The sequence below is a fragment of the Salvia miltiorrhiza genome, unplaced genomic scaffold, assembly GCF_028751815.1.
Source record: "Salvia miltiorrhiza cultivar Shanhuang (shh) unplaced genomic scaffold, IMPLAD_Smil_shh original_scaffold_455, whole genome shotgun sequence".
NCBI lineage: Eukaryota > Viridiplantae > Streptophyta > Magnoliopsida > Lamiales > Lamiaceae > Salvia > Salvia miltiorrhiza.
Window position 1 is genome coordinate 425791 of NW_026651553.1, and position 19745 is coordinate 445535.

The 19745-nt window shown below is 36.6% G+C and overlaps 5 protein-coding genes across 6 annotated transcripts; 4 read left to right on the top strand and 1 right to left on the bottom strand.

The window, feature by feature from the left end:
* The first annotated feature begins 1046 nt into the window (after positions 1-1046).
* LOC131004732 (probable carboxylesterase 7) lies at positions 1047-2235 on the top strand. The gene has a single exon (XM_057931469.1). The coding sequence runs from the start codon at positions 1239-1241 to the stop codon at positions 2166-2168; it is 930 nt and encodes a 309-aa protein (XP_057787452.1). The 5' UTR covers positions 1047-1238; the 3' UTR covers positions 2169-2235.
* Positions 2236-4524: 2289 nt separating this feature from the next.
* On the top strand, positions 4525-5813 carry LOC131004733 (probable carboxylesterase 12). Its single transcript, XM_057931470.1, has one exon. The coding sequence runs from the start codon at positions 4669-4671 to the stop codon at positions 5581-5583; it is 915 nt and encodes a 304-aa protein (XP_057787453.1). The 5' UTR covers positions 4525-4668; the 3' UTR covers positions 5584-5813.
* A 2850-nt stretch (positions 5814-8663) lies between these two features.
* Positions 8664-10111, top strand: LOC131004734 (probable carboxylesterase 5). The gene has a single exon (XM_057931471.1). The coding sequence runs from the start codon at positions 8748-8750 to the stop codon at positions 9810-9812; it is 1065 nt and encodes a 354-aa protein (XP_057787454.1). The 5' UTR covers positions 8664-8747; the 3' UTR covers positions 9813-10111.
* A 3054-nt stretch (positions 10112-13165) lies between these two features.
* LOC131004735 (probable carboxylesterase 12) lies at positions 13166-14506 on the top strand. Its single transcript, XM_057931472.1, has one exon. The coding sequence runs from the start codon at positions 13289-13291 to the stop codon at positions 14342-14344; it is 1056 nt and encodes a 351-aa protein (XP_057787455.1). The 5' UTR covers positions 13166-13288; the 3' UTR covers positions 14345-14506.
* A 1858-nt stretch (positions 14507-16364) lies between these two features.
* On the bottom strand, positions 16365-19745 carry LOC131004736 (uncharacterized). 2 transcript variants are annotated; one of them, XM_057931474.1, is made up of 7 exons: positions 19356-19745; positions 18742-18799; positions 18241-18321; positions 18055-18090; positions 17736-17975; positions 17478-17615; positions 16365-17259 (listed from the first exon to the last, which is right to left on the bottom strand). In XM_057931474.1, the coding sequence occupies exons 1-7, from the start codon at positions 19532-19534 to the stop codon at positions 17218-17220; spliced, it is 774 nt and encodes a 257-aa protein (XP_057787457.1). In that variant the 5' UTR covers positions 19535-19745; the 3' UTR covers positions 16365-17217. The 2 variants fall into 2 exon arrangements, with proteins under 2 accessions (XP_057787457.1, XP_057787456.1); XM_057931473.1 differs by having other exon boundaries at positions 17474-17615; positions 19356-19740.

Here is a 19745-nt window from a genome sequence, read left to right on the forward strand (position 1 = left end):
CTCCACCAGTCGCCGGCCATCGCCTCCGCCGCCGCGTCCGCCACATCCTCTGCCTCCATCCTCCGCCGTGTCCACCGCATGTTCTACCTCTGCCTCCATCCTCCGCTGCATCTTCCGCCTCCATCCTCCACTTGGATTGTTGTGTATGCCCAGAAAAGGGAAGGGTTAGCGCGGCCGCTCCTTCTCCCCAAACCCTAGATCCTTCAAATTGCAACCCCCCTGGCCTCGATTCCCGACGATAGCACGGCCGGAAAGCCACCGTCGCGTGAGATCTGCCATCTCTACCACCCTCAGGCCTCCCGCCTCCTGCGCGCTCCACCGCCTCCATCATTTTCCCCTCTCTTACTATTTTAATTTTTGATTTTTGCTACTATTGATTTTGAAGTTTTGAGCTTTGATTTTTGCTGTTGCTGTCAATCGGAGCAAGAGAGGGGAAAATGGTGGTGTTGGCTCTTTTGCGGCTCTGTTTCAGATTTTGGGGAAAATTGTAAGTTTTGAGTTTTGATTTTTGCTGTTGCTGTCAATCGGAGCAAGAGAAGGGAAAATGGTGGTGTTGGCTCTGTTTCAGATTTTGGGGGGAAATGGTGGTGTTTCAGGATCCGATAGAGAGAGAAATGAGGTGGTTTTCGCCGCTGCTTTGTCGGAGTTTGAGTCGAACCAATGACAATCGAACTGTGGAAGGAGAATATGAGAGGGAGAGCAGACGCTGGAGACGCCGGAGAGTGAGAGCAGACGCCGGGGACGACAGAACGAAAAGTGAGAGCAGACGCTGGAGAGATAAGATTATAAGATTAGGAATGACGCCTTTTTTTTCATTTCTGTTCCAACCTCATTTTTTGGCTGAATTTTCAATTATTTTTATTTATTTTATTGTATAAAGCACCTTATTAAGCAAAAGTGTTCAAGGAATAAAATAGTTGAAAGAAATACCTTAATCTTGTGGTCTCTACTACTTTTACAACTATTTTATCTCTTCTAAATACCCCTGTCCAAAAGTTTTGAGCCATGAATAATGGGACGGAGGGAGTATATACCTATAGATGGAATAAATGAAAGAATTATGTATATACGACAATCCGCTAAATTACAAAAGCCATTAAGAGCAATGGTCCCACGAGTTATGGCCTTGTAAGAGCAATAATAATCTCGTGAGTAAGTGATTGCCTATAAGTGTGAAGCAGCAGAAGAAAGAACAAAAGCTGACAAACTAACTATCCTTTCTCCCTCATCACTCATCAATGGCCGATGAAATACTTCACGACTTCTTCCCTATGTTCAGAGTCTACAAAAATGGCCGCATCGAGAGGCTAACTGGCCAAGATATCGTTCCCCCTTCTCTAGATCCATCCACGGGGGTCCAATCCAAAGACGTCCAAATCGCGCCGGAGATCAACCTCTCCGCCCGCATTTACCTGCCGCCCAACGCCGACAGGAGCAAAAAGCTCCCGCTTCTCGTCTACTACCACGGCGGCGGCTTCGTCATCGAATCCGCCTTCTCTCCTCTCTATCAAAAGCACCTCAATCACTTAGTCGCGCATGCCAACGTGGTCGCCGTATCAGTGAATTACCGATTAGTCCCCGAATTCCCGCTCCCGATCGCGTTCGAGGATTCATGGCGCGCTCTCAAATGGAGCGCTGAGGGCAAGGAGGAGTGGATTAAGGAATTCGCTGATCTGAACCGTGTGTATTTAGGCGGGGACAGCGCCGGCGGCAATATAGCACACAACATCGCCATGCGGGTCGGGTCGGAGAAGCCGGAGGGGTTCAATCTGCGCGGGATTTTTCTCAACTGCCCCTACTTTGGGGGCGTGGATCCGATAGGGAGCGAGATGACGGAGCAGTTGAGGAGTGGGAGGGAATTTGCTGAGAAGCTGTGGCGATTTGCTTGCCCGAGCATGTCGGACAGCGACGAGGGATGGGTGAATCCGGGTAAGGATCCGAAGATATCGGGTTTGGGTTGCGGAAAAGTGCTGGTTTATGTTGCGGGGAAGGATTCTCTGAAGGATAGAGGGTGGTATTACAAGGAGGTGCTGAGCAATTGTGGGTGGAAGGGAGAAATCGAGTGCGTCGAGGTTGCAGGTGAGGACCATGTTTTCAGTGTGTTTTTCCCAGATAATGAGGTTGGCATCGCTGTGCTCAAAAAAGTGGCTTCCTTTATCACTGATTAATGTCGAGTATTTCTCGTCTATTGTTATATCTCATCTCGCCCGAATAAATGTAGTGATCTTTGATGTGAATCGCAGGATCCGAAAGGGTACTGAAAAATATTCAATTTATCTTATTATAGTTTGGTACTTAATTTTGTGTTTTTCAGTGTGGATATATGCTCGCAACTAATTATTAATTTCTCTTTTCTAGATGTTGTGTTTGAGATTTGTTTAACTTTTTACTTGAGCAAGTGTCAATTTAATTTTGATTTTCAGCCACGCATTTTGATTCAAGTTTGGTTTTTGATATGTTTTATAATTATGTGACAATTGTATCATTTACAGTAAACAGACTCGTTCAAACTTTTCAACAATCGAATTGTTTGCATGCTGGTTGAGAATATGACATGAAGATTGACATGATGTGAATCGTAGTGATAATATGTGTATGAGTATGTGTAAGTGTAACACAATTATATAGGATATACTATCAAATTTTATTCAATTAAGTGGAGACACATCCCGACTAGCTCCTTCCCTTGGCCAAAACTGATGTTGACTACATATCATATCATATGCATGCATATTTTTTTCGCCGGTCTACATGTACGGTCTAAAATTATCTAATTATATCATGTTGTAGGTTTGTAGTATTTATTTTCCTTAAACATTTCTGCACATTATTGAATGGTCCTTCCTATGATGATAGACTCCTTTGAGATAGTCCCTCGCTATTTTCTTATATACCGACATTTGTAGAGGTTGGCTACCATAAAAACACTTTTAAGTGTATAAAATAGGAACAAATGCTATTCATTAGATCATAGTGAATTAATGGTCCAGATCAAATTAAAAAATTTAATTTAAATTTAAAAATTTGGTAATGAATAAGGCAGTATAGAATAACGAAATTTAAAATCTTTCACTCCCTCCAGCATTCGAACCCTGAGAAAAAAATTCATTCTCTAGGTACAATATCAACCATATGATTGACAAAATAGGGGGTCTCATTGGAGCGCTCCCCTACATATATATATATATATATATATATATATATATATATATATATATATATATATATATTCCAAAAAAAATTGAATATTTGAGGGTGGGCTGAAGCCCACCCTAACCTCCATGTGGATCCGCCACTGTCAGCAACTCGCGTTGGCCCGGGATGTTGCAAGGCGATGATCTCTCTTCCTTCCATTTCTTAATCAATACATGTTCACTTTGGAGCTAAGTTGTATAGATGAAATCTCTCTTTGACTATTGCCGAATGCCAAATTGACATTGCTAGCGATATATATCACACCTAAGTGAAATCGAGGTTCAAAGTGTGTAAGCGTACCGCCTAATGTTAGAGAAAGGAGAGCAAATATAAAATATATATTTTCGCATCCATCCATCCCTGGAAGACTTCATGCTTTAAATCTCATTTGAAGTTATTGTTAATTTCATTTTCAATTTATAGGAAAAGCAGAATATTGTGTGATTTCATGAGAAGTGATTAGAGAAGAAAAGGCTAATTTCCAAACTTTTAGATATGCGAATTCAATATTTTATGCGTGACACATCAAAATTGGGAACAAAAATTAAACTCGATTTGATTTTAATTATTGAAAATATATAAGTGATGGAGAAATTGATACGGATTTAATCAAATATGTGAAATTGTGTGTTGTCAATTGCTGTGGAGGTGAATTTGTATTGTTAATGTTCTTGAATTCACAACAGAATCCTTAGTGTTTATTGTAAATTTGAGTTTTAAAGTTTAAATTAATCAAGTTTTAAAACTTGAATTGAAAATTAGAAATAAAGTCATGAATTCGAATTTTAAAGTTAGATTTTTCAACTAGAAATAGTGCTAGTCATGAATTCGAGTTTTAAAATTTGAATTCACAACCAACACTATTTCTAATTGTGAATTCAAGCTTTAAAACTCGAATTCACGATTATAAATATTGTTGATAAAAAAATCGAATTCACAACTAAAGAGTTACTTTAATGGTAGATTTATAACTTTTTGATGTGAATGGTAAAATGATAAGTGTTGCTTATTTTTAAGTTTTTCAATTTAAGTGGACAATTTTTATTTATACTATTTCAATGTGGACATTTTTAAAGTAAGCTCTTATGTTTATTTTCATTATTCTTTTTTAAAATTGCCAATTAGTATAAAATATCACAATTTCATCATTATTAGATGACAATGAATTTTGAACATCAAATATTCAAATTTTAGTACTAATATTTATTCTAATAATAATAATAATAATAATAATAATAATAATAATAATAATAATAATAAGAATAATAAGAATAATAAATCAACAAAATCTACCCATAACAATTAAGAATAAAAAGCTAGGGCAATCGCCACAATTAAGAATAATAGTCGACTTGGATTACAATTTAGAAATCGAATGATATCTCTATAAATTAGTGCCTCTACTCTCTTAACTAACCACAACAGCTTCCAAATATCTCAGCCTTTCTCTCCTTGAAAACAACTTTGTTTCAAATGGCATCATCATCCAGAGAAATCGCCGTCGACATGTCGCCGTTTTTCCGCTTATTCACCGACGGCACCATTGACAGGCTTCCTCCGCCATTCAAAGTCCCTACCTCCGACCGCCCGGGCGCCACCGTCCGCTCCAGAGACGTCGAAATCGACCGCGAGACCGGCCTCTCCGTCCGCATCTTCGCGCCGGGCCACCCCGCTCCGCCACAGAAACTCCCCCTCGTCGTGTACATCCACGGCGGCGCTTTCTGCATGGGATCGGCCTCCGCCGCCGCCTTTCATACCTTCATCTCCACTGTGGTCGAGAAAGGCCACGTCATCGCAGTCTCCGTCAACTACAGACTGGCTCCCGAGAACCCCCTCCCTATCCCATTCGACGACTCGTGGACCGCCTTCCAGTGGATCGCGGCCCATGCCGGCGGCATCGGCGCCGATTCGTGGCTCAACAAATATGCCGACTTCCGTCGAGTTTTCATCGGCGGGGAGAGCGCGGGGGCCACCATAGCGAACGACGTGGCGATTCGCGCCGGGGTCAGCGGGCGATTCGACGGCGTCGAGATTTTGGGGCTTTTCTTTGTGCATCCTTTCTTCGGCAATAAGGAAGAGGACAAGCTGTACCAAACGCTGTGCCCTACCAGCAGCGGTCGCGACGACGATCCGCGGCTGAATCCGGCGGTGGATCCGCGGATCGGGAAAATGGCTGGGCGGCGCGTGATATTCTTCGTGGCGGAGAAGGATTTCTTCAGGGATGGGGGGAGGAACTACTACGAGGGATTGAAGAGGAGCGCGTGGACTGGAGAGGTGGAGATTATGGAGTCGGAAGGAGAGGGGCATTGCTTCCATTTGTTCAATCCATGTACCGATAAAGCAGCCGCCATAACCGATCGATTGGTTGCTTTCTTGAACACTGCTTAAGCTCTATATTTCGTCACTCTCCTTTTCTTTTTTCTTTTTTTTTGTTCTATATCATTTAGACTCGATCCGTACGTTTGAGATTTAGCATCGTTTTGCCATTTTGTTTAGGACTCGTTTGGCTATGACAATATCATCGTGTTTTCTTGGTTTCATTCTTGTTTCATTTTTAATCTCATCTTCTCGTATGCACTTTTTCTCAATACTTTTGTGATACTATTTGATTGAGATTATCGAAAAATTAAAATGATGGAAAACACTGGAAGTTTTCTTTTATTGGACGTCCGCCTCAAAACTCCACTGACAAACACAACACAAGATGGTAGCGAAAGGAGTGCTCATGCAATGCTTGAAATAACCTTGATTGGGAATAAAAGAAGCAAATCCTGGGTTTAAAGTATTTTTTGAGAGGAATCTTATGTTTAGTTGTTTAGAGTTTTTTTTTTTTTTTTTTTTGAGAGGGTTTAGTTGTTTATAGTTAATCATGAAGAATTAATAAAATTCAAGCGTGGCTACAATTAATTTTCTTCTTTCTCTACTACTTTTTTCCGTTTCATTGCGATATAGTAGATCTAGTCATAGAGTAATTTGGCATTTTTGCGCAAGGGTAGCAATCGTAGAATAGCGGCTCTCTGTCTGATTTAACCAAAAATATATAAACAGCTAAAAACTGAACATAAAACCCCAAATTCTAGTCCTTTTCTTCTTTCTTCTCCTATAAACTGAACATAAAACCCCAAATTCCTATAAATCGAAATATATTTATATTATATATATATATATATAATTTTTAATTATAATTTTCTAATATCTAACTTCTAGTCTAACCCTAATTATAATATTTTAATTATATGTTCCTAAAATGACAGATGAATAATGATAAAATATATAATCTAATTTTGAGCAGTTTTTTTTTTAATTTATGAAAAAAATTGATTTTTTTGTTTTAATTCGATTTTTCGGTTCAGTTTTAATTTTAAAATTTTTGAGTAATTCGATTCGATTCAATTTTTTTAAAACGGAACATAATTTTAATTATCTCCACGAAACGATGAGAATGCACACCCAATCATAAAAATAAAAAGAATACATGAGAATGAATTATCCAATTTAGAGGGTGTTTGGCTATGCTTATTTTAAAGAGCTTATAAGATGTTTCAAGAGCTTATAAGATGTAATTTTTAAGAGCTTATACGTTGTCAAAGTGTTTGGATAATTGAGCTTATAAGCTAGAGAGAGATTTTTTTTGCTAGAGAGAGAAAATATTTTTTAGAGAGAGAAAATAAACTTAAATGATATATGATGAAAATAATAAATTATAGTTGAAAAATATTTGTAAAAAGATTGTTGCATATGAGATTATAAAAAAATAAGTTGGGGTAGAGGAACTTATTTTTTGGGGAGCTTATAAGCTGTTGGAGCTTATTTTTTGAGCTTATAAGCTGTTGAGGAGCTTATAAGCTCAGCCAAACACCCTCTTAGTTATCTCCACGAGACGATGTTCGGTAGCTCTGCCAAGCCATAATTTTTCTCCACTAGCTAGAGAATTTCAATGAAAATATTATGCACGCTACAATTAAAACTATTTATAAAAAGAGAAAACTCAATTCCTCCAGGCCCAAGGCCGTCTCTGAGGGCGGGCCAGCATGGGCGACCATACGTCCAGGACCCATCATTTTTGGGGCCCAAAAATTTTATATCCTCTTATATATATTATATTATTATTATGAGCCTAACTTTTTTGTGTGTATACTGCTAGCTTTGAAAAGAAAAGTGACGCCCAAAAAATTACATCCCAAAATAATATTGGGGTCCAAAAAAATTATAAGGTATAATATCATTTTTTGTGTATACTATGCGCATTGACTCTGTCAAAAAATAATTAAAAGATCTAATATCTTTTTTTGAAAAAGTATAGGAATACAGATTTTAATACAAGTTTGACTATTGCAAAGAGTTTTGCATCTAATATGAATATATATGGAGTCTATTTATTTTCAATAAAACGTCATTTAGAATTTGAATATTTTGTAGTTGTTGTGGACATGACTATTGCTTTTTTAAAATGTAGATTTAAAGAAATGAAATCATTTGATCATGTATTTGATTCGAAAACTTAAAATCTTTGGATAGTGAAAAATTAAGACATTGTTGTATTAATTTGAAATCTACTTTTACTCATAATATGAGTTAGATGATTTATTTATTGAATTAAAAATATTACAAATGAAATTGTCAAATAAAATAACGTCGGCTATTGAAATTCTTGAATTTATGAAAATTACAGATTATTATCCAAATGTTGCAATAGCTTATAGGATCTTGTTGACTATGTCTGTAACCGTAGCTTCAACTGAGAAGAGTTTCTAGAAGTTAAAATTGTTGAAGACGTATTTGAAAACGTTGATATGGCAAAAAAGATTAAATAGTTTAGCAATTTTGTATGTTGAAAAAGATATCTTAAAAAATATTAAAACAAAAGTTCTTATTGATTACTTTACAAGTAAAAAAGGTAAGAATAAGTCATTTTTTTTTAATAATTATTAATACTTTTTTTACTGAAATATTATAATATGACTTTAAAAAAAGTGTTTTTTTTTGTGTTTTTATGATGGTGAATAGAAGGTCAATTTTTATCGTTTCGCTCTGAGCCCATTTTTGGTCAGAAACGACCACAAACTCTAATTTTAATCTCATGAGATAATTGAATTATAAAGTTGATATAATTCACTTAATTTGCTTAATTTCCAGACGTGTCGTGTAGTAAATACAATTAATCCTAGACCGATTATAGATATTTTAATTAATTGTATAGGTTTTTAATTCAAGGCAATTATCTAAATATTTGCATGTGCTATGGCGCAATCCCTTCTTTTCAAAATATAGTATTTTAAATTTTGTACGTATTAGAATTAAAAAAAATTAATTAACATTAAATTTTAATAACTTATTTTCTCTTAACCTAGTGATAGATCTAGTTAATGCCTAGGTTTCAGTCCGGGAACTTTTTAAAATATTTGTTTATCGTACAAAAAAAATATTATATATATATATATATTCAAATGCAATTACTAAAACTCAATGTTACATTATGTGCACACACAATTAAGGTGTAAATTTTCTTCAAATCGTAGACACCTCTCTCCCCCTCTCATCTCTCATCGACCATGTCCGATAACAAGAGTTGTCAACTCTTCTTCTTCATCATCTTTCATCTACTCGTACCACCAATTTTTGCTGCAAATTCCTCAGACATATCCTATGAAATCGAGCCATTTATTAGGGTTTACAGAAATGGTAGCGTTGTCAGATTAATGGGAACCGAAACCGTTCCACCATCGCTCGATCTCAAGTCTAGGGTTCTCTCCAAAGACATCATCATCGACCCTTCTCTCAACATCTCAGCAAGACTCTATCTACCCAAAACCGCCGCCGCCGCCACCTGCAAACTTCCTCTTCTGGTCTACTTCCACGGTGGCGCGTTTTTCACCTCATCGCCCTTCACCCCCGCCTACCACAACTACCTAAACTCCGTCGTCGCCAAAGCTAACGCCGTCGCGGTGTCCGTTAATTACCGCTTAGCCCCCGAGCACCCTCTCCCCGCCGCCTATGAAGATTCCTGGCTTGCCCTAAATTGGGTTTTCTCTCATTCCGGTGAGGGCGGCGGCAGCGAGGAATGGCTCCGAAACGACGTCGATTTCGAGCGCGTTTACTTGAGCGGAGACAGCGCCGGCGGCAACATCGCCCACAACGTGGCGGTCCGGGTCGGGTTGGAGAAAATGGGTCGTGACGACCCGGGCGTTATGATCCGCGGGTTGTTTCTGAACTGCCCGCATTTTTGGGGGCAGGTCCGAATTGGGAATGAAGCGAGTGACCCTAAAATGGTGGCTGCGGAGGATAGTATATGGGTCCATGCATACCCGAATTCGACCGGGTTTGACGACCCGCTGTTGAACCCGGATTACGACCCGAATCTGTGGAGGTTGGGGTGCAAAAAAGTGGTGGTTTATGTTGGTGAGAAGGATATATTGAGAGATAGAGGATTGGAATACACGAAGGCGTTGAGGAAGAGTAAGTGGGAAGGAGTGGTGAAGGGTGTGGACGTGAAGGGGGCTCCTCATGTTTTCAATCTGCAATTTCCCAAAAGCAAGGATGCACACAAAATGTTGAACCATTTCGCATTGTTTCTCAATGATAAAGAGAAATTTAGAGTGAGAGTAACTAAAAAGTAAGAATCATATATGTCGATGTCGATCCCAACTCAATAATGTCAATCTTTCACAATGTATCATGTGCCTGCACTGCATGATCACTTGTCTTGTTCCTTTGATTGCAGAAAATCAATGCTAATAATTAAGTACGCATGTGTTTGTGTGCGCTAGCTAGTTGATGTGATGAAGGAAATAAATTGGGTTTGTTTTGGTGCTAGTTTGCTACTATGTAATGTAATTAAGGAGTGAAATTAGGTGGACCTCAAAAGAAAAAGAGAGTGAAATTAGTTGGGAATTTTGGCGTGTGTTTAATATTGTGCCGATTTTTGACAGACTAAAAAATATTGTGCCGACTTTCCTCAAATATATTGTGCTGACTAGTATCAATATACCAGATGGGATCCTCAGTCCCATAATATTGTGTGTATCACGTGTACCACTCTTCATTTCTTTGTTTTATAAAAATAAAAATTATTTTTTTTTTTTTTGCTAAATTAAGGAGTTTTCTTTTTCGGCTCTCACAAAGGAAAAAATCAATAAAGGCTAAACTCCGACAGAAAAAAAAAAAAAAAAAAGATTAAAGAGTTAGGTACAAATACAATGTGAAAAGGAGTCTTCGTTTACTCGATTTCTGGTTGATGGGTGGAGTCAATACCCGAACCAATCACCCTTGCAGATTAATGAAAAATCCTTTTGCCGTCTTCATTAATCGGCAAGGATAAATTTGAGGTGCGTTCTTGACTTCTTCCCTTCTTTCCGCTTCATCATTTTGTAAACAAAAATCCCTTGTTCCACAAAATTACTTCATCGCCATCAACCAGCAACGTTTTTGGTCAAGCAGCATCATTTAGGACTGCGCCTTTGATCCTTTCAACCGTGCATTTGAAAAATTAAAATTTTAAAAATTATTATATTATAAACTCTAATTAGTATTTATCATTGAAAAATTAAAATTTTAAAAATTATATACCCTAACTTTGAATTAATTAATGAACCCAATTAATCTATTATTAATTCAAATAAATATAAAAAAATAATTGTAAACCCTAAATGGATAAGTGAACCCTTGTTAATTATCTTTATATTATATAAAAGTATAATAAATTAAAATTGAATAAAAAATAATTTAAAAATATAAAGAAATAAAGAATGGTACACACTATATTTTGGGACAAAGGATCCCATTTGATCAACATACCCCCGTGAGATACATTGGAACTTTTCTATATTATGTAATTATTATTTTTTGTAAAAAAATACTAAGCTATAGTCATCTTTTAAAATTGAAGATAAGTCTAATAAAGTATATAAGCAAATGAAATGTATATTACAATACAAATAATATTACGATTGTATATTCAATTTTTATATGACCAAGAAACCGTGAAATCCATTCAAAAAAGAAAAGAAACCGTAAAATAGTTATCATATTATATATACTTAAATACCATTTTAAAATTTAATAATACATAAATAATCATAAAAATTTACATGGTTATGTTAGTTAATAAAAATAATAAACAACGATTAATTATAATTTATAAGGTTATTGAAAAGTTTAACTAAAAGTCCATAATTATTTCGTCAGTTACAAATATTATTAGTTTAATAAGAATATTTATCTTTTTGTTATATTCAAATTGATTCTTAACTTGTTATGTCAATAACAATTATCAGTAAACAATAATAATTTGTTCATAATATTAAATAATTGGTATACAAAACTCATCTGAATTTTAAAAAAAAAAATTGTACAAAATAATTAATTCTCAAACTCAAAACAATTTATCAAAATTGTACCCAAAAGTGGGATGATAGTATTTTACTGAAAATTGCATAGATTAGTACTATCCGTTCTATTGATAATAGCTCATTAATTTTGTACACGATTATTAAGAAGAAAAGTGATTAAATGCTAAAAGTGATAGAAAATGGTAAAATTTATAATTTTTTTTATCGGTCATTATAATGTGACAGACTAAAAAATAAAGTGAGTTATGATCATTGATAGGGATGGCAACGGACCGGATCTGGACCGGGTCTGGCCAATACCAGATCCAGATCCGTTTTCATATACTAGATCCAGATCCAGATCCAGATCCGTGGATCTGAAAATTTTGGATCCAGATCCGCGGGTCCACGGGTCCAGATCCATGGATCTACTATTTTTAAATTAAATTAAAAAAATTTCACAAAATCAACAACATTTAATTTCCATCATGAAAAATATAACACAAAATACTTTTATCTAATTACTTTTAGTTTTTATTCTTTTGAATATAATTTATTTATTATTTTTTAATTTAGTTAATATTATTAGTAAACTAAATATAAAATATAAAAAATATATATAAAATAAAACGGATCCACGGGTCGGATCTGGGCCGGATCCGGATCTAAAATTTCAAGATCCAGATCCAGATCCGTTTTCAAAACTGGGATCCAGATCCAGATCCAAATCCGTCGGGTCCAAAAAATTGAGATCCACGGATCTAGACCGGGTCCAAGATCCACTGCCATCCCTAATCATTGAGATGGATGGAGTAGTATTTATTTGAAACTTTCTTGTCTTTGACCAGTTTCTACTAACATCAGTATGGGACTGACAACGAGAAAGTTGCTTATCTTTCTAACAAAATTTTACAACGACAACAATACAAAAACTGCTGGAGAAATGATTTTAACAAAGGAAATTTACCCTTATTATTATTTTGCATTGAAATAATATTTAATTAGTATTTAGCTTAAAAAAAATGAGTTGGCATTAAAATTCCAACTCAGTGAAATATTTATCATATATATATATATATATATATATATATGGAGAGGTTCAAGAAAGAACCATAAATAAAAAAAGAACGGAGAACCATTTTCAGTCATTCGATTATCAAGATCTACGGTGGATGTATCATCTTGTTGGATGAATGCAGATCCTGGGTTCGAATCTACGGTGGATGTATCATCTTGTTGGATGAATGCAGATCCTGGGTTCGAATCCTGAAGTGAGTGATTTGTTTTTTATTTTTGAGGAAGAGCTTAATTTTTAGATTCAATTCCGGAAATGGTTTATATATTTAAAAATAATGAAAAAGAATTCCATATCAATGGTTTAGAGCCCAGTTGCATTGGAGCAAGTCACGAAGTTATTACTATTTTCATTAGTATACGTTTGTGGAAAGTAGTCATGATGTTACCACTACTTTCATTCATATACGTTTGTGGAAAGTAGTCAGGAAGTTATTACTACTATTTTTATTCATTTAAGTTTGTGGTAAGTAGTCATTTTTTTTGGCTTCTTATGGTAAGTAGTCATTAAGTTATATATTACTATTTTCATTCATATACGTTTGTAGTCATCATCTTATTACTATTTCCATTCATATATTTTAATTGTGGCCCGCTATAGTATTCCAATCGTTGGTTCATTTTTTATTTTTTTTTTGCATCATTCCAATCGTTGGTTTTATAAATTCAATGAAATTACAAAAACTCAATGCATGCTACATTCTCTCTCATCAACAATGTCCAATCTCTTCTTCTTCATCATTTTTCATTTACTCGTACCGCCAGCTTTTGCTGCAAATTCCTCAAACATATTGTATGAAATCGAACCATTTATTAGGGTTTACAAAAATGGAAGTGTTGAGAGATTAACGGGAACAGAAACCACTCCACCTTCGCTCGATCCCAAGTCTAGGGTTCTCTCCAAAGACATCATCATCGACCCTTCTCTCAACATCTCAGCAAGACTCTATCTACCCAAAACCGCCGCCGCCGCCACCTGCAAACTTCCTCTTCTGGTCTACTTCCACGGTGGCGCGTTTTTCACCTCATCGCCCTTCACCCCCACCTACCACAACTACCTAAACTCCGTCGTCGCCAAAGCTAACGTCGTCGCGGTGTCCGTTAATTACAGCTTAGCCCCCGAGCACCCTCTCCCCGCCGCCTATGAAGATTCCTGGCTTGCGCTAAAATGGGTTTTCTCTCACTCCGGTGAGGGCGGCGGCAGCGAGGAATGGCTCCGAAACGACGTCGATTTCGAGCGCGTTTACTTGAGCGGAGACAGCGCCGGCGGCAACATCGCCCACAACGTGGCGGTCCGGGTCGGGTTGGAGAAAATGGGTCGTGACGACCCGGGTGTTATGATCCGCGGGTTGTTTCTGAACTGCCCGCATTTTTGGGGGAAGGTCCGAATTGGGAATGAAGCGAGTGACCCTAAAATGGTGGCTGCGGAGGATAGTATATGGGTCCATGCATACCCGAATTCGACCGGGTTTGACGACCCGCTGTTGAACCCGGATTACGACCCGAATCTGTGGAGGTTGGGGTGCAAAAAAGTGGTGGTTTATGTTGGTGAGAAGGATATATTGAGAGATAGAGGATTGGAATACACGAAGGCGTTGAGGAAGAGTAAGTGGGAAGGAGTGGTGAAGGGTGTGGACGTGAAGGGGGCTCCTCATGTTTTCAATCTGCAATTTCCCAAGAGCAAAGATGCTCACAAAATGTTGAACCATTTTGCATTGTTTCTCAATGATAAAGAGAAATTTAACTAGCTAGAGTGTGAAATTAGAGAGAGTGGTATAATCTATCTACCATCTATTTTACAATGTATCATGTGAAGCTTGTCATTTATTTATTAATCCCTCCGTATTATTATTGTTGGCTTGTTTTTCTTATTGGAATGTCCCATTAATATTGATTTATTTTTATTTCTAGCCATAATTTTACACTACAAACAATATGGCTCACGCATTTACACATTTTTACACTGTTATCCTAAATAGTCGTGTCCAAAAGAAATAGGCCAACAATAATAGAACGGAGGGAGTACTAGATAAACATAAATTTTAAAAGTTGTGACGTAATAGAAAACACACACACGTGTTAATTGTTTAGGTGATTCAAACTCCTCGACCTATTGATTAGAGGCTTGTTAGTTATTTTGATTGAAAGAAATTAATATATGCTAATAATGTAGTATGTGTTTGTTTCCTAGATCTGGAAAGGTATGGTTTATTGGATAATGTTTGGATTGAAATTTTTCATTTTTGATTGGAAGATATTATAAAGGATGGTTTGATAACGAATAAATACTCTCTTGATCCCCTAAATAACTTTCTATATTTCTTTTTCGTATCTTTCCTCAAATAACTTCTTATTTATTTTGGGACATTATCACACCACTAATAATAGCTCATTTATTATTGTTTTTCATCACTCTCAATTCTAATTATAACACATTTTCACTACTTTCAAGTATAATACTCCCTCCATCCCACGAATCTTGAGTCAATTCTTTTGGGCACGATAATTAAGATAATAATGTTTAGTGTGTTAATTAGTGTGGTAGGTAAAAAAATGAAAAAGTGAATAAGGGGGTATTTTTTTGTCATATAAGAAAATTAATCAAGATTCGTGGGACGACTGAAAAATGAAAGTGACCCAAGATTCGTGGGACGGAGGGAGTATTTTTTTATCAATTTCAACGCATTCAACAGCTTTGTCTTAAAACTCCTACCCCTCCCTCTTAGAAAGTTATTTGGGGGACGGAGGGAATACAATATTTCTCTAAAAAGTACTATCCATGTTCTGAAAAAGTATGCTTATTTGTTCGGCACGAATTTTAGTAAATATTGTTAGTTAAGTGTGTTGTAAATGAAGAAATAATTCCTTTTTTTGTAAATGGAGTTGAGAAATAATGGTGGGTCATAGTTGTGGAATCACGTCTAAAAATAAATTATACATATTTTTATATGATGGACGAAAAAGAGAAGTAAACATACTCTAAAAATGGGTTTTTTGGACCTAATTAATTATCCTTTAATCGTAAATCAGGAGTGAATCAGGTGGGAATTATTTGCGTGTTTAATATGGTTGTTTAGTGTTGATAGTGATTTTGATAGGTAATTTAATTTATATGTTTTATATTTTTTTAGAGGAAGACTTAATTGAGTATGATTTTTCTGATTTCTTCCTTCTTTCTTTTTTGCATCAAAGTTTAATCTATGAGAGTGATATCATCCTAAAAAACCTCCTTCGGTTAAGTATCCGAAAACATCAAATATGATCAAACGTCCAATGTATTATTATTTTACATTACCTCACTTTCTCTCACTTTCTCTTTTTAATCACAACTACTCATTTTTATATACTGTGACTCTTCATCCACTAAAAACATATCACTCGTATATTAATTAGGTTCGAATCCTATAAGCACCTTCATGGTGTCTTCCCAAAGTTTTATTTTTTTATAAATTAAGTGCTCGTTTGGTTCAAGTAAGAAATGAAAAGGAAATGAAATCAAATAAAGTGGAATGGTAACAATAATCATTACTTTTATTGAGTGCTTGGTTTAACAATGAAAATGAATCATTAGTAAGGGATTCCAAATATCATTTGTTTTTTAGCGTGGAGGCTATTTAACCTAATGTATACTCCAAATAATAAAAAACCATTAGACGTAAAAAAATGTATACTTCAAATAATAAAAAACCATTAGACATCAAAAACATTATTGGTGATGTAACAACACCACCACTATTATTCATGTATTCAAGATAAACCACATAAAGATTTAGATCACTACCACAAAATTTTACAATTGCTTATTCATAAAAGTATTGTACAAGAGTTAGCTTATTATACATTCATAATTTCATATATACAAGTAAAGTATTACAGGCAAACAAGTCACCGAGATAAACTAACAAACTGCAAGATACACGCAACCTACCAAATCTCATCCTCTCATCAGCACGACATGAAATCATTATAAGGCAAAGATTGCAAATGGAGGGTGCAATGAAGAAACCAACACGTAAGCACCTCTCTCGACTCCTCAACCTCCACCACTGTTTTAAGCACTATCACTCCACTCTACAAGCTCAAAAGTTGGTGTCAAAATCACATGGGGTGCTCAGAAGTTCCTCAATCACAAGTATGCACATTTAACCAGCACTTCCCAAGTACAAGAATCTGTTCCGCAAGATCATTCATAATCTTGATCTATGCTTGATGCCACGAACCGGTGACCTCCTACGAACCAAAGCAAATGGCTCTCCATTTAAGGAGCCAGAGAATTTGATATCCCAACCTTCTACATTCTTCGGAACACACGCATCAAAAAGGGCTTGGCCAAGGACACTATTTGCACTCATACAAGGGGGGCTTGAACGATGAAGTAATCTATCTCTGGGCTCCTGCTGCGTAGAACCAAATTCTCTGCTGTTTTGATACTCTGATGAACTTGGCAAGAAAAAGTGGTCATTTGGCCCAACTGCGACTCTTCTGAAACTTTGATTTGAGTCGACTGCTGCATCCTGGAGGTCACATATCAAGTAGGATATTTCATCATCCATACGGGACCTCTCCCCAAGTTTCTGAAGCTTCCCAGAGAAAATCGAAACTGCCTGATCAAGCAACTCTGTTACGGAAGCTGTATATTGTACCAATTGATGCTTGTAGCCACCTGACACAAGGCAATAATAATGAGTATGGAATTTATAACAAAAATTAAAGAGAATAACCCCATAATGTTTACAATAATGAGAGTAGTACTAAGCAATCAGCGGAGAGCCTGAAAAGTCTGGTCCATTCATCAACCCCAATAGCAAACATCTAACGACATAAGAGACATAGACGGGACGTGAAAGTGTAAACATTAGGAAAAGATTAAGACTAACCTACATGAACAGAGGTACCACACTTCACAACTTTAACATCAGCCCCTAGATCATGTAAATTCTGAGCAAATTTGCACAGAGTTGAACATGGAGCCACATCATCATCTTCTGAAAATAAAATGAGAAAGGGGGCACCCAATCCCTACATGAATAACAGAGGTAAGAACAAACGGCCAAAAAACATTTGTAAGACATTACAACAAGAAAAAAATAAACAAAATAGAAGATCACTTAATTGAGAGAACTGCAATTTGAAACTTACAACTGAGGAATATAGGGATTTCCAGTACTCTGCACGTTGGGATCCAAACCTGGTTATAAATAAAGCATCCAAACTTGAAGTAACACCTTTTGCAAACAACGATACTAGTTTTGACGATCCAGGCATTCTGAGGATGGAGCGGTGCAAAGCAAATCGAGCACCCAGGTCTTTAGTAAATTCAATAGGATCAGAATCATAGATCTGGCCTGAGATACAGTTTGCGAGAATTCTACTATCCTCCTAAACATAACAAAAAAGACAATCATTAGTATAATATTAACTTATCCACTGGTATTTAGATGTTCAATGACAAGATTACCAGGCTGAGCTCCACATCAGAACATCCTTCTATAATCTACACCATAAAGAAGAGAACTTGCTATATCATTAAAATGCATTGCATCCTCAACAACATAGTTTACAGGAATACTAAGCATAACATAATACTGATGCCTAAGCAGTGTTTAATATAATTTGACTTTATACAAGTAGTCCATCTCAATACCTGAAGTGCTTTATACAAGCAAGCTTTTGAACCACCGGAAAAGGATGCAAGAACAACAGGACATATTCCACGCCTAAGTTCCTATGTGTACATAACAGAGAATAATCATCAAAAGAGCAACAAAATTGCTGAGGCAGTAATACCCAAATGTTCCTACTACTAAACCAAACAACAACACATTATGAAATGTATAAGCATGGTCAAACTTCCACAATCACAATTCAAATTCTTTTCATCTAATTATACTAATACAGATCCCACACCCTGAAATAAGAATAAGTGCATTGCTTTGGAACCAAAGCATTGCAGCTTACTGGTATTCTTCCCCTGTTGTAAAGGTGAGAGACATGAGTAAGAATCACAATCCTCCCGTCCCCAACTCAATGAAAAGAGCATTGCTCTGGATTATCTTTCTTTCTTTTTTTTCTTTTTTCTTTTTGTTTTAAGCTGCCAAAAATCAAGCAGTGTGAAGAAAAACATGGATGATTAGGTAATGCAAACCTTAATAAGCTCGTCAAGGACCGAAAAGGCCAGTGATGTAGCTCTCTCCGGAATGAATCTGTAGAAAGATAGCAAATAGTATCAGAGGCCAGTGTCTGTAGAAAGAAAGCAAATAGCAAGTAGAATAAAATCTTATTCTGATAAACTTCCCACTACGATTTCAATTTGACACCTAACGAAGGTACAGATAGACTCTGAAGTTGCATCTTTCAGAGCTCTGGTCAGAAAATTCAAGCACTCGGGGGGGGGGGGGGGGGGGGGTTACTAGGGTCAGCTGAAGCACCCTCCAGCCAATATATTACTCTTTGAAATTCCATAATCAGCACTAATTCAATCTACTGCATACTCTAATGTAATTACTCTAACTTGCCAGAAACTAGCAATTTCATCTTCAACTTGCTCTCACTTCGCACAGCAACACAAACACAATATCCCCCAAACTGTGGAATACAGAAGTGCTTACAAAACGCTACAATTTGAAACTCCACCTCAGCCAATAATACAACCAACTCAAGAACTGTACACTTCAAACACAACCACAATCATCCAACAAACGCAACGAACTGCATAACACAGTAATTATCTTTTAATAGAAAAAAGGAAAAATAACGTACGGGTTGAGATAATCGGAACGGGAAACGAGACAATCCCATCCTAGAGAAGAGTAGAGAGCGACTAAATCATTCAATTGAACATCGCCAACCGAAACCCACGCAAAAAGCACAACTATCCCCTTCGCTTTGCATTCTTCTCCGCGATTCCGCGCCCAATACAACTTCCCGCCGCTGCTCATCCTCACTAAACAGCCAATTTTGTGAATCTTTTTGTAGAAAATTGAGGGTTTGGTGTGGACCGAAAATGGGAAATTAGAGAGGAAGAGAGATGGTTGTGTTCATGGTGGTGAATCGCCGAGTAGGATTGCGTATTGACAGCTCAGACGATGCGCATGCGCACCTTGGCGCATCGTAGGGATATTCCATCGGCTATCCTGCGCCGCTTCCGCT

Coding starts and splice junctions, on each gene's coding strand:
- LOC131004732 (XM_057931469.1), top strand. CDS start 1,239: ATGGCCGATGAAATACTTCACGACTTCTTCCCTATGTTCAGAGTCTAC.
- LOC131004733 (XM_057931470.1), top strand. CDS start 4,669: ATGGCATCATCATCCAGAGAAATCGCCGTCGACATGTCGCCGTTTTTC.
- LOC131004734 (XM_057931471.1), top strand. CDS start 8,748: ATGTCCGATAACAAGAGTTGTCAACTCTTCTTCTTCATCATCTTTCAT.
- LOC131004735 (XM_057931472.1), top strand. CDS start 13,289: ATGCTACATTCTCTCTCATCAACAATGTCCAATCTCTTCTTCTTCATC.
- LOC131004736 (XM_057931473.1), bottom strand. CDS start 19,534: ATGAGCAGCGGCGGGAAGTTGTATTGGGCGCGGAATCGCGGAGAAGAA. Junction 17,616..17,735: donor AATCCCTATATTCCTCAGTT/GTAAGTTTCAAA, acceptor TTATTCATGTAG/GGATTGGGTGCCCCCTTTCT. Junction 17,260..17,473: donor TGGTACCTCTGTTCATGTAG/GTTAGTCTTAAT, acceptor GCCTTGTGTCAG/GTGGCTACAAGCATCAATTG.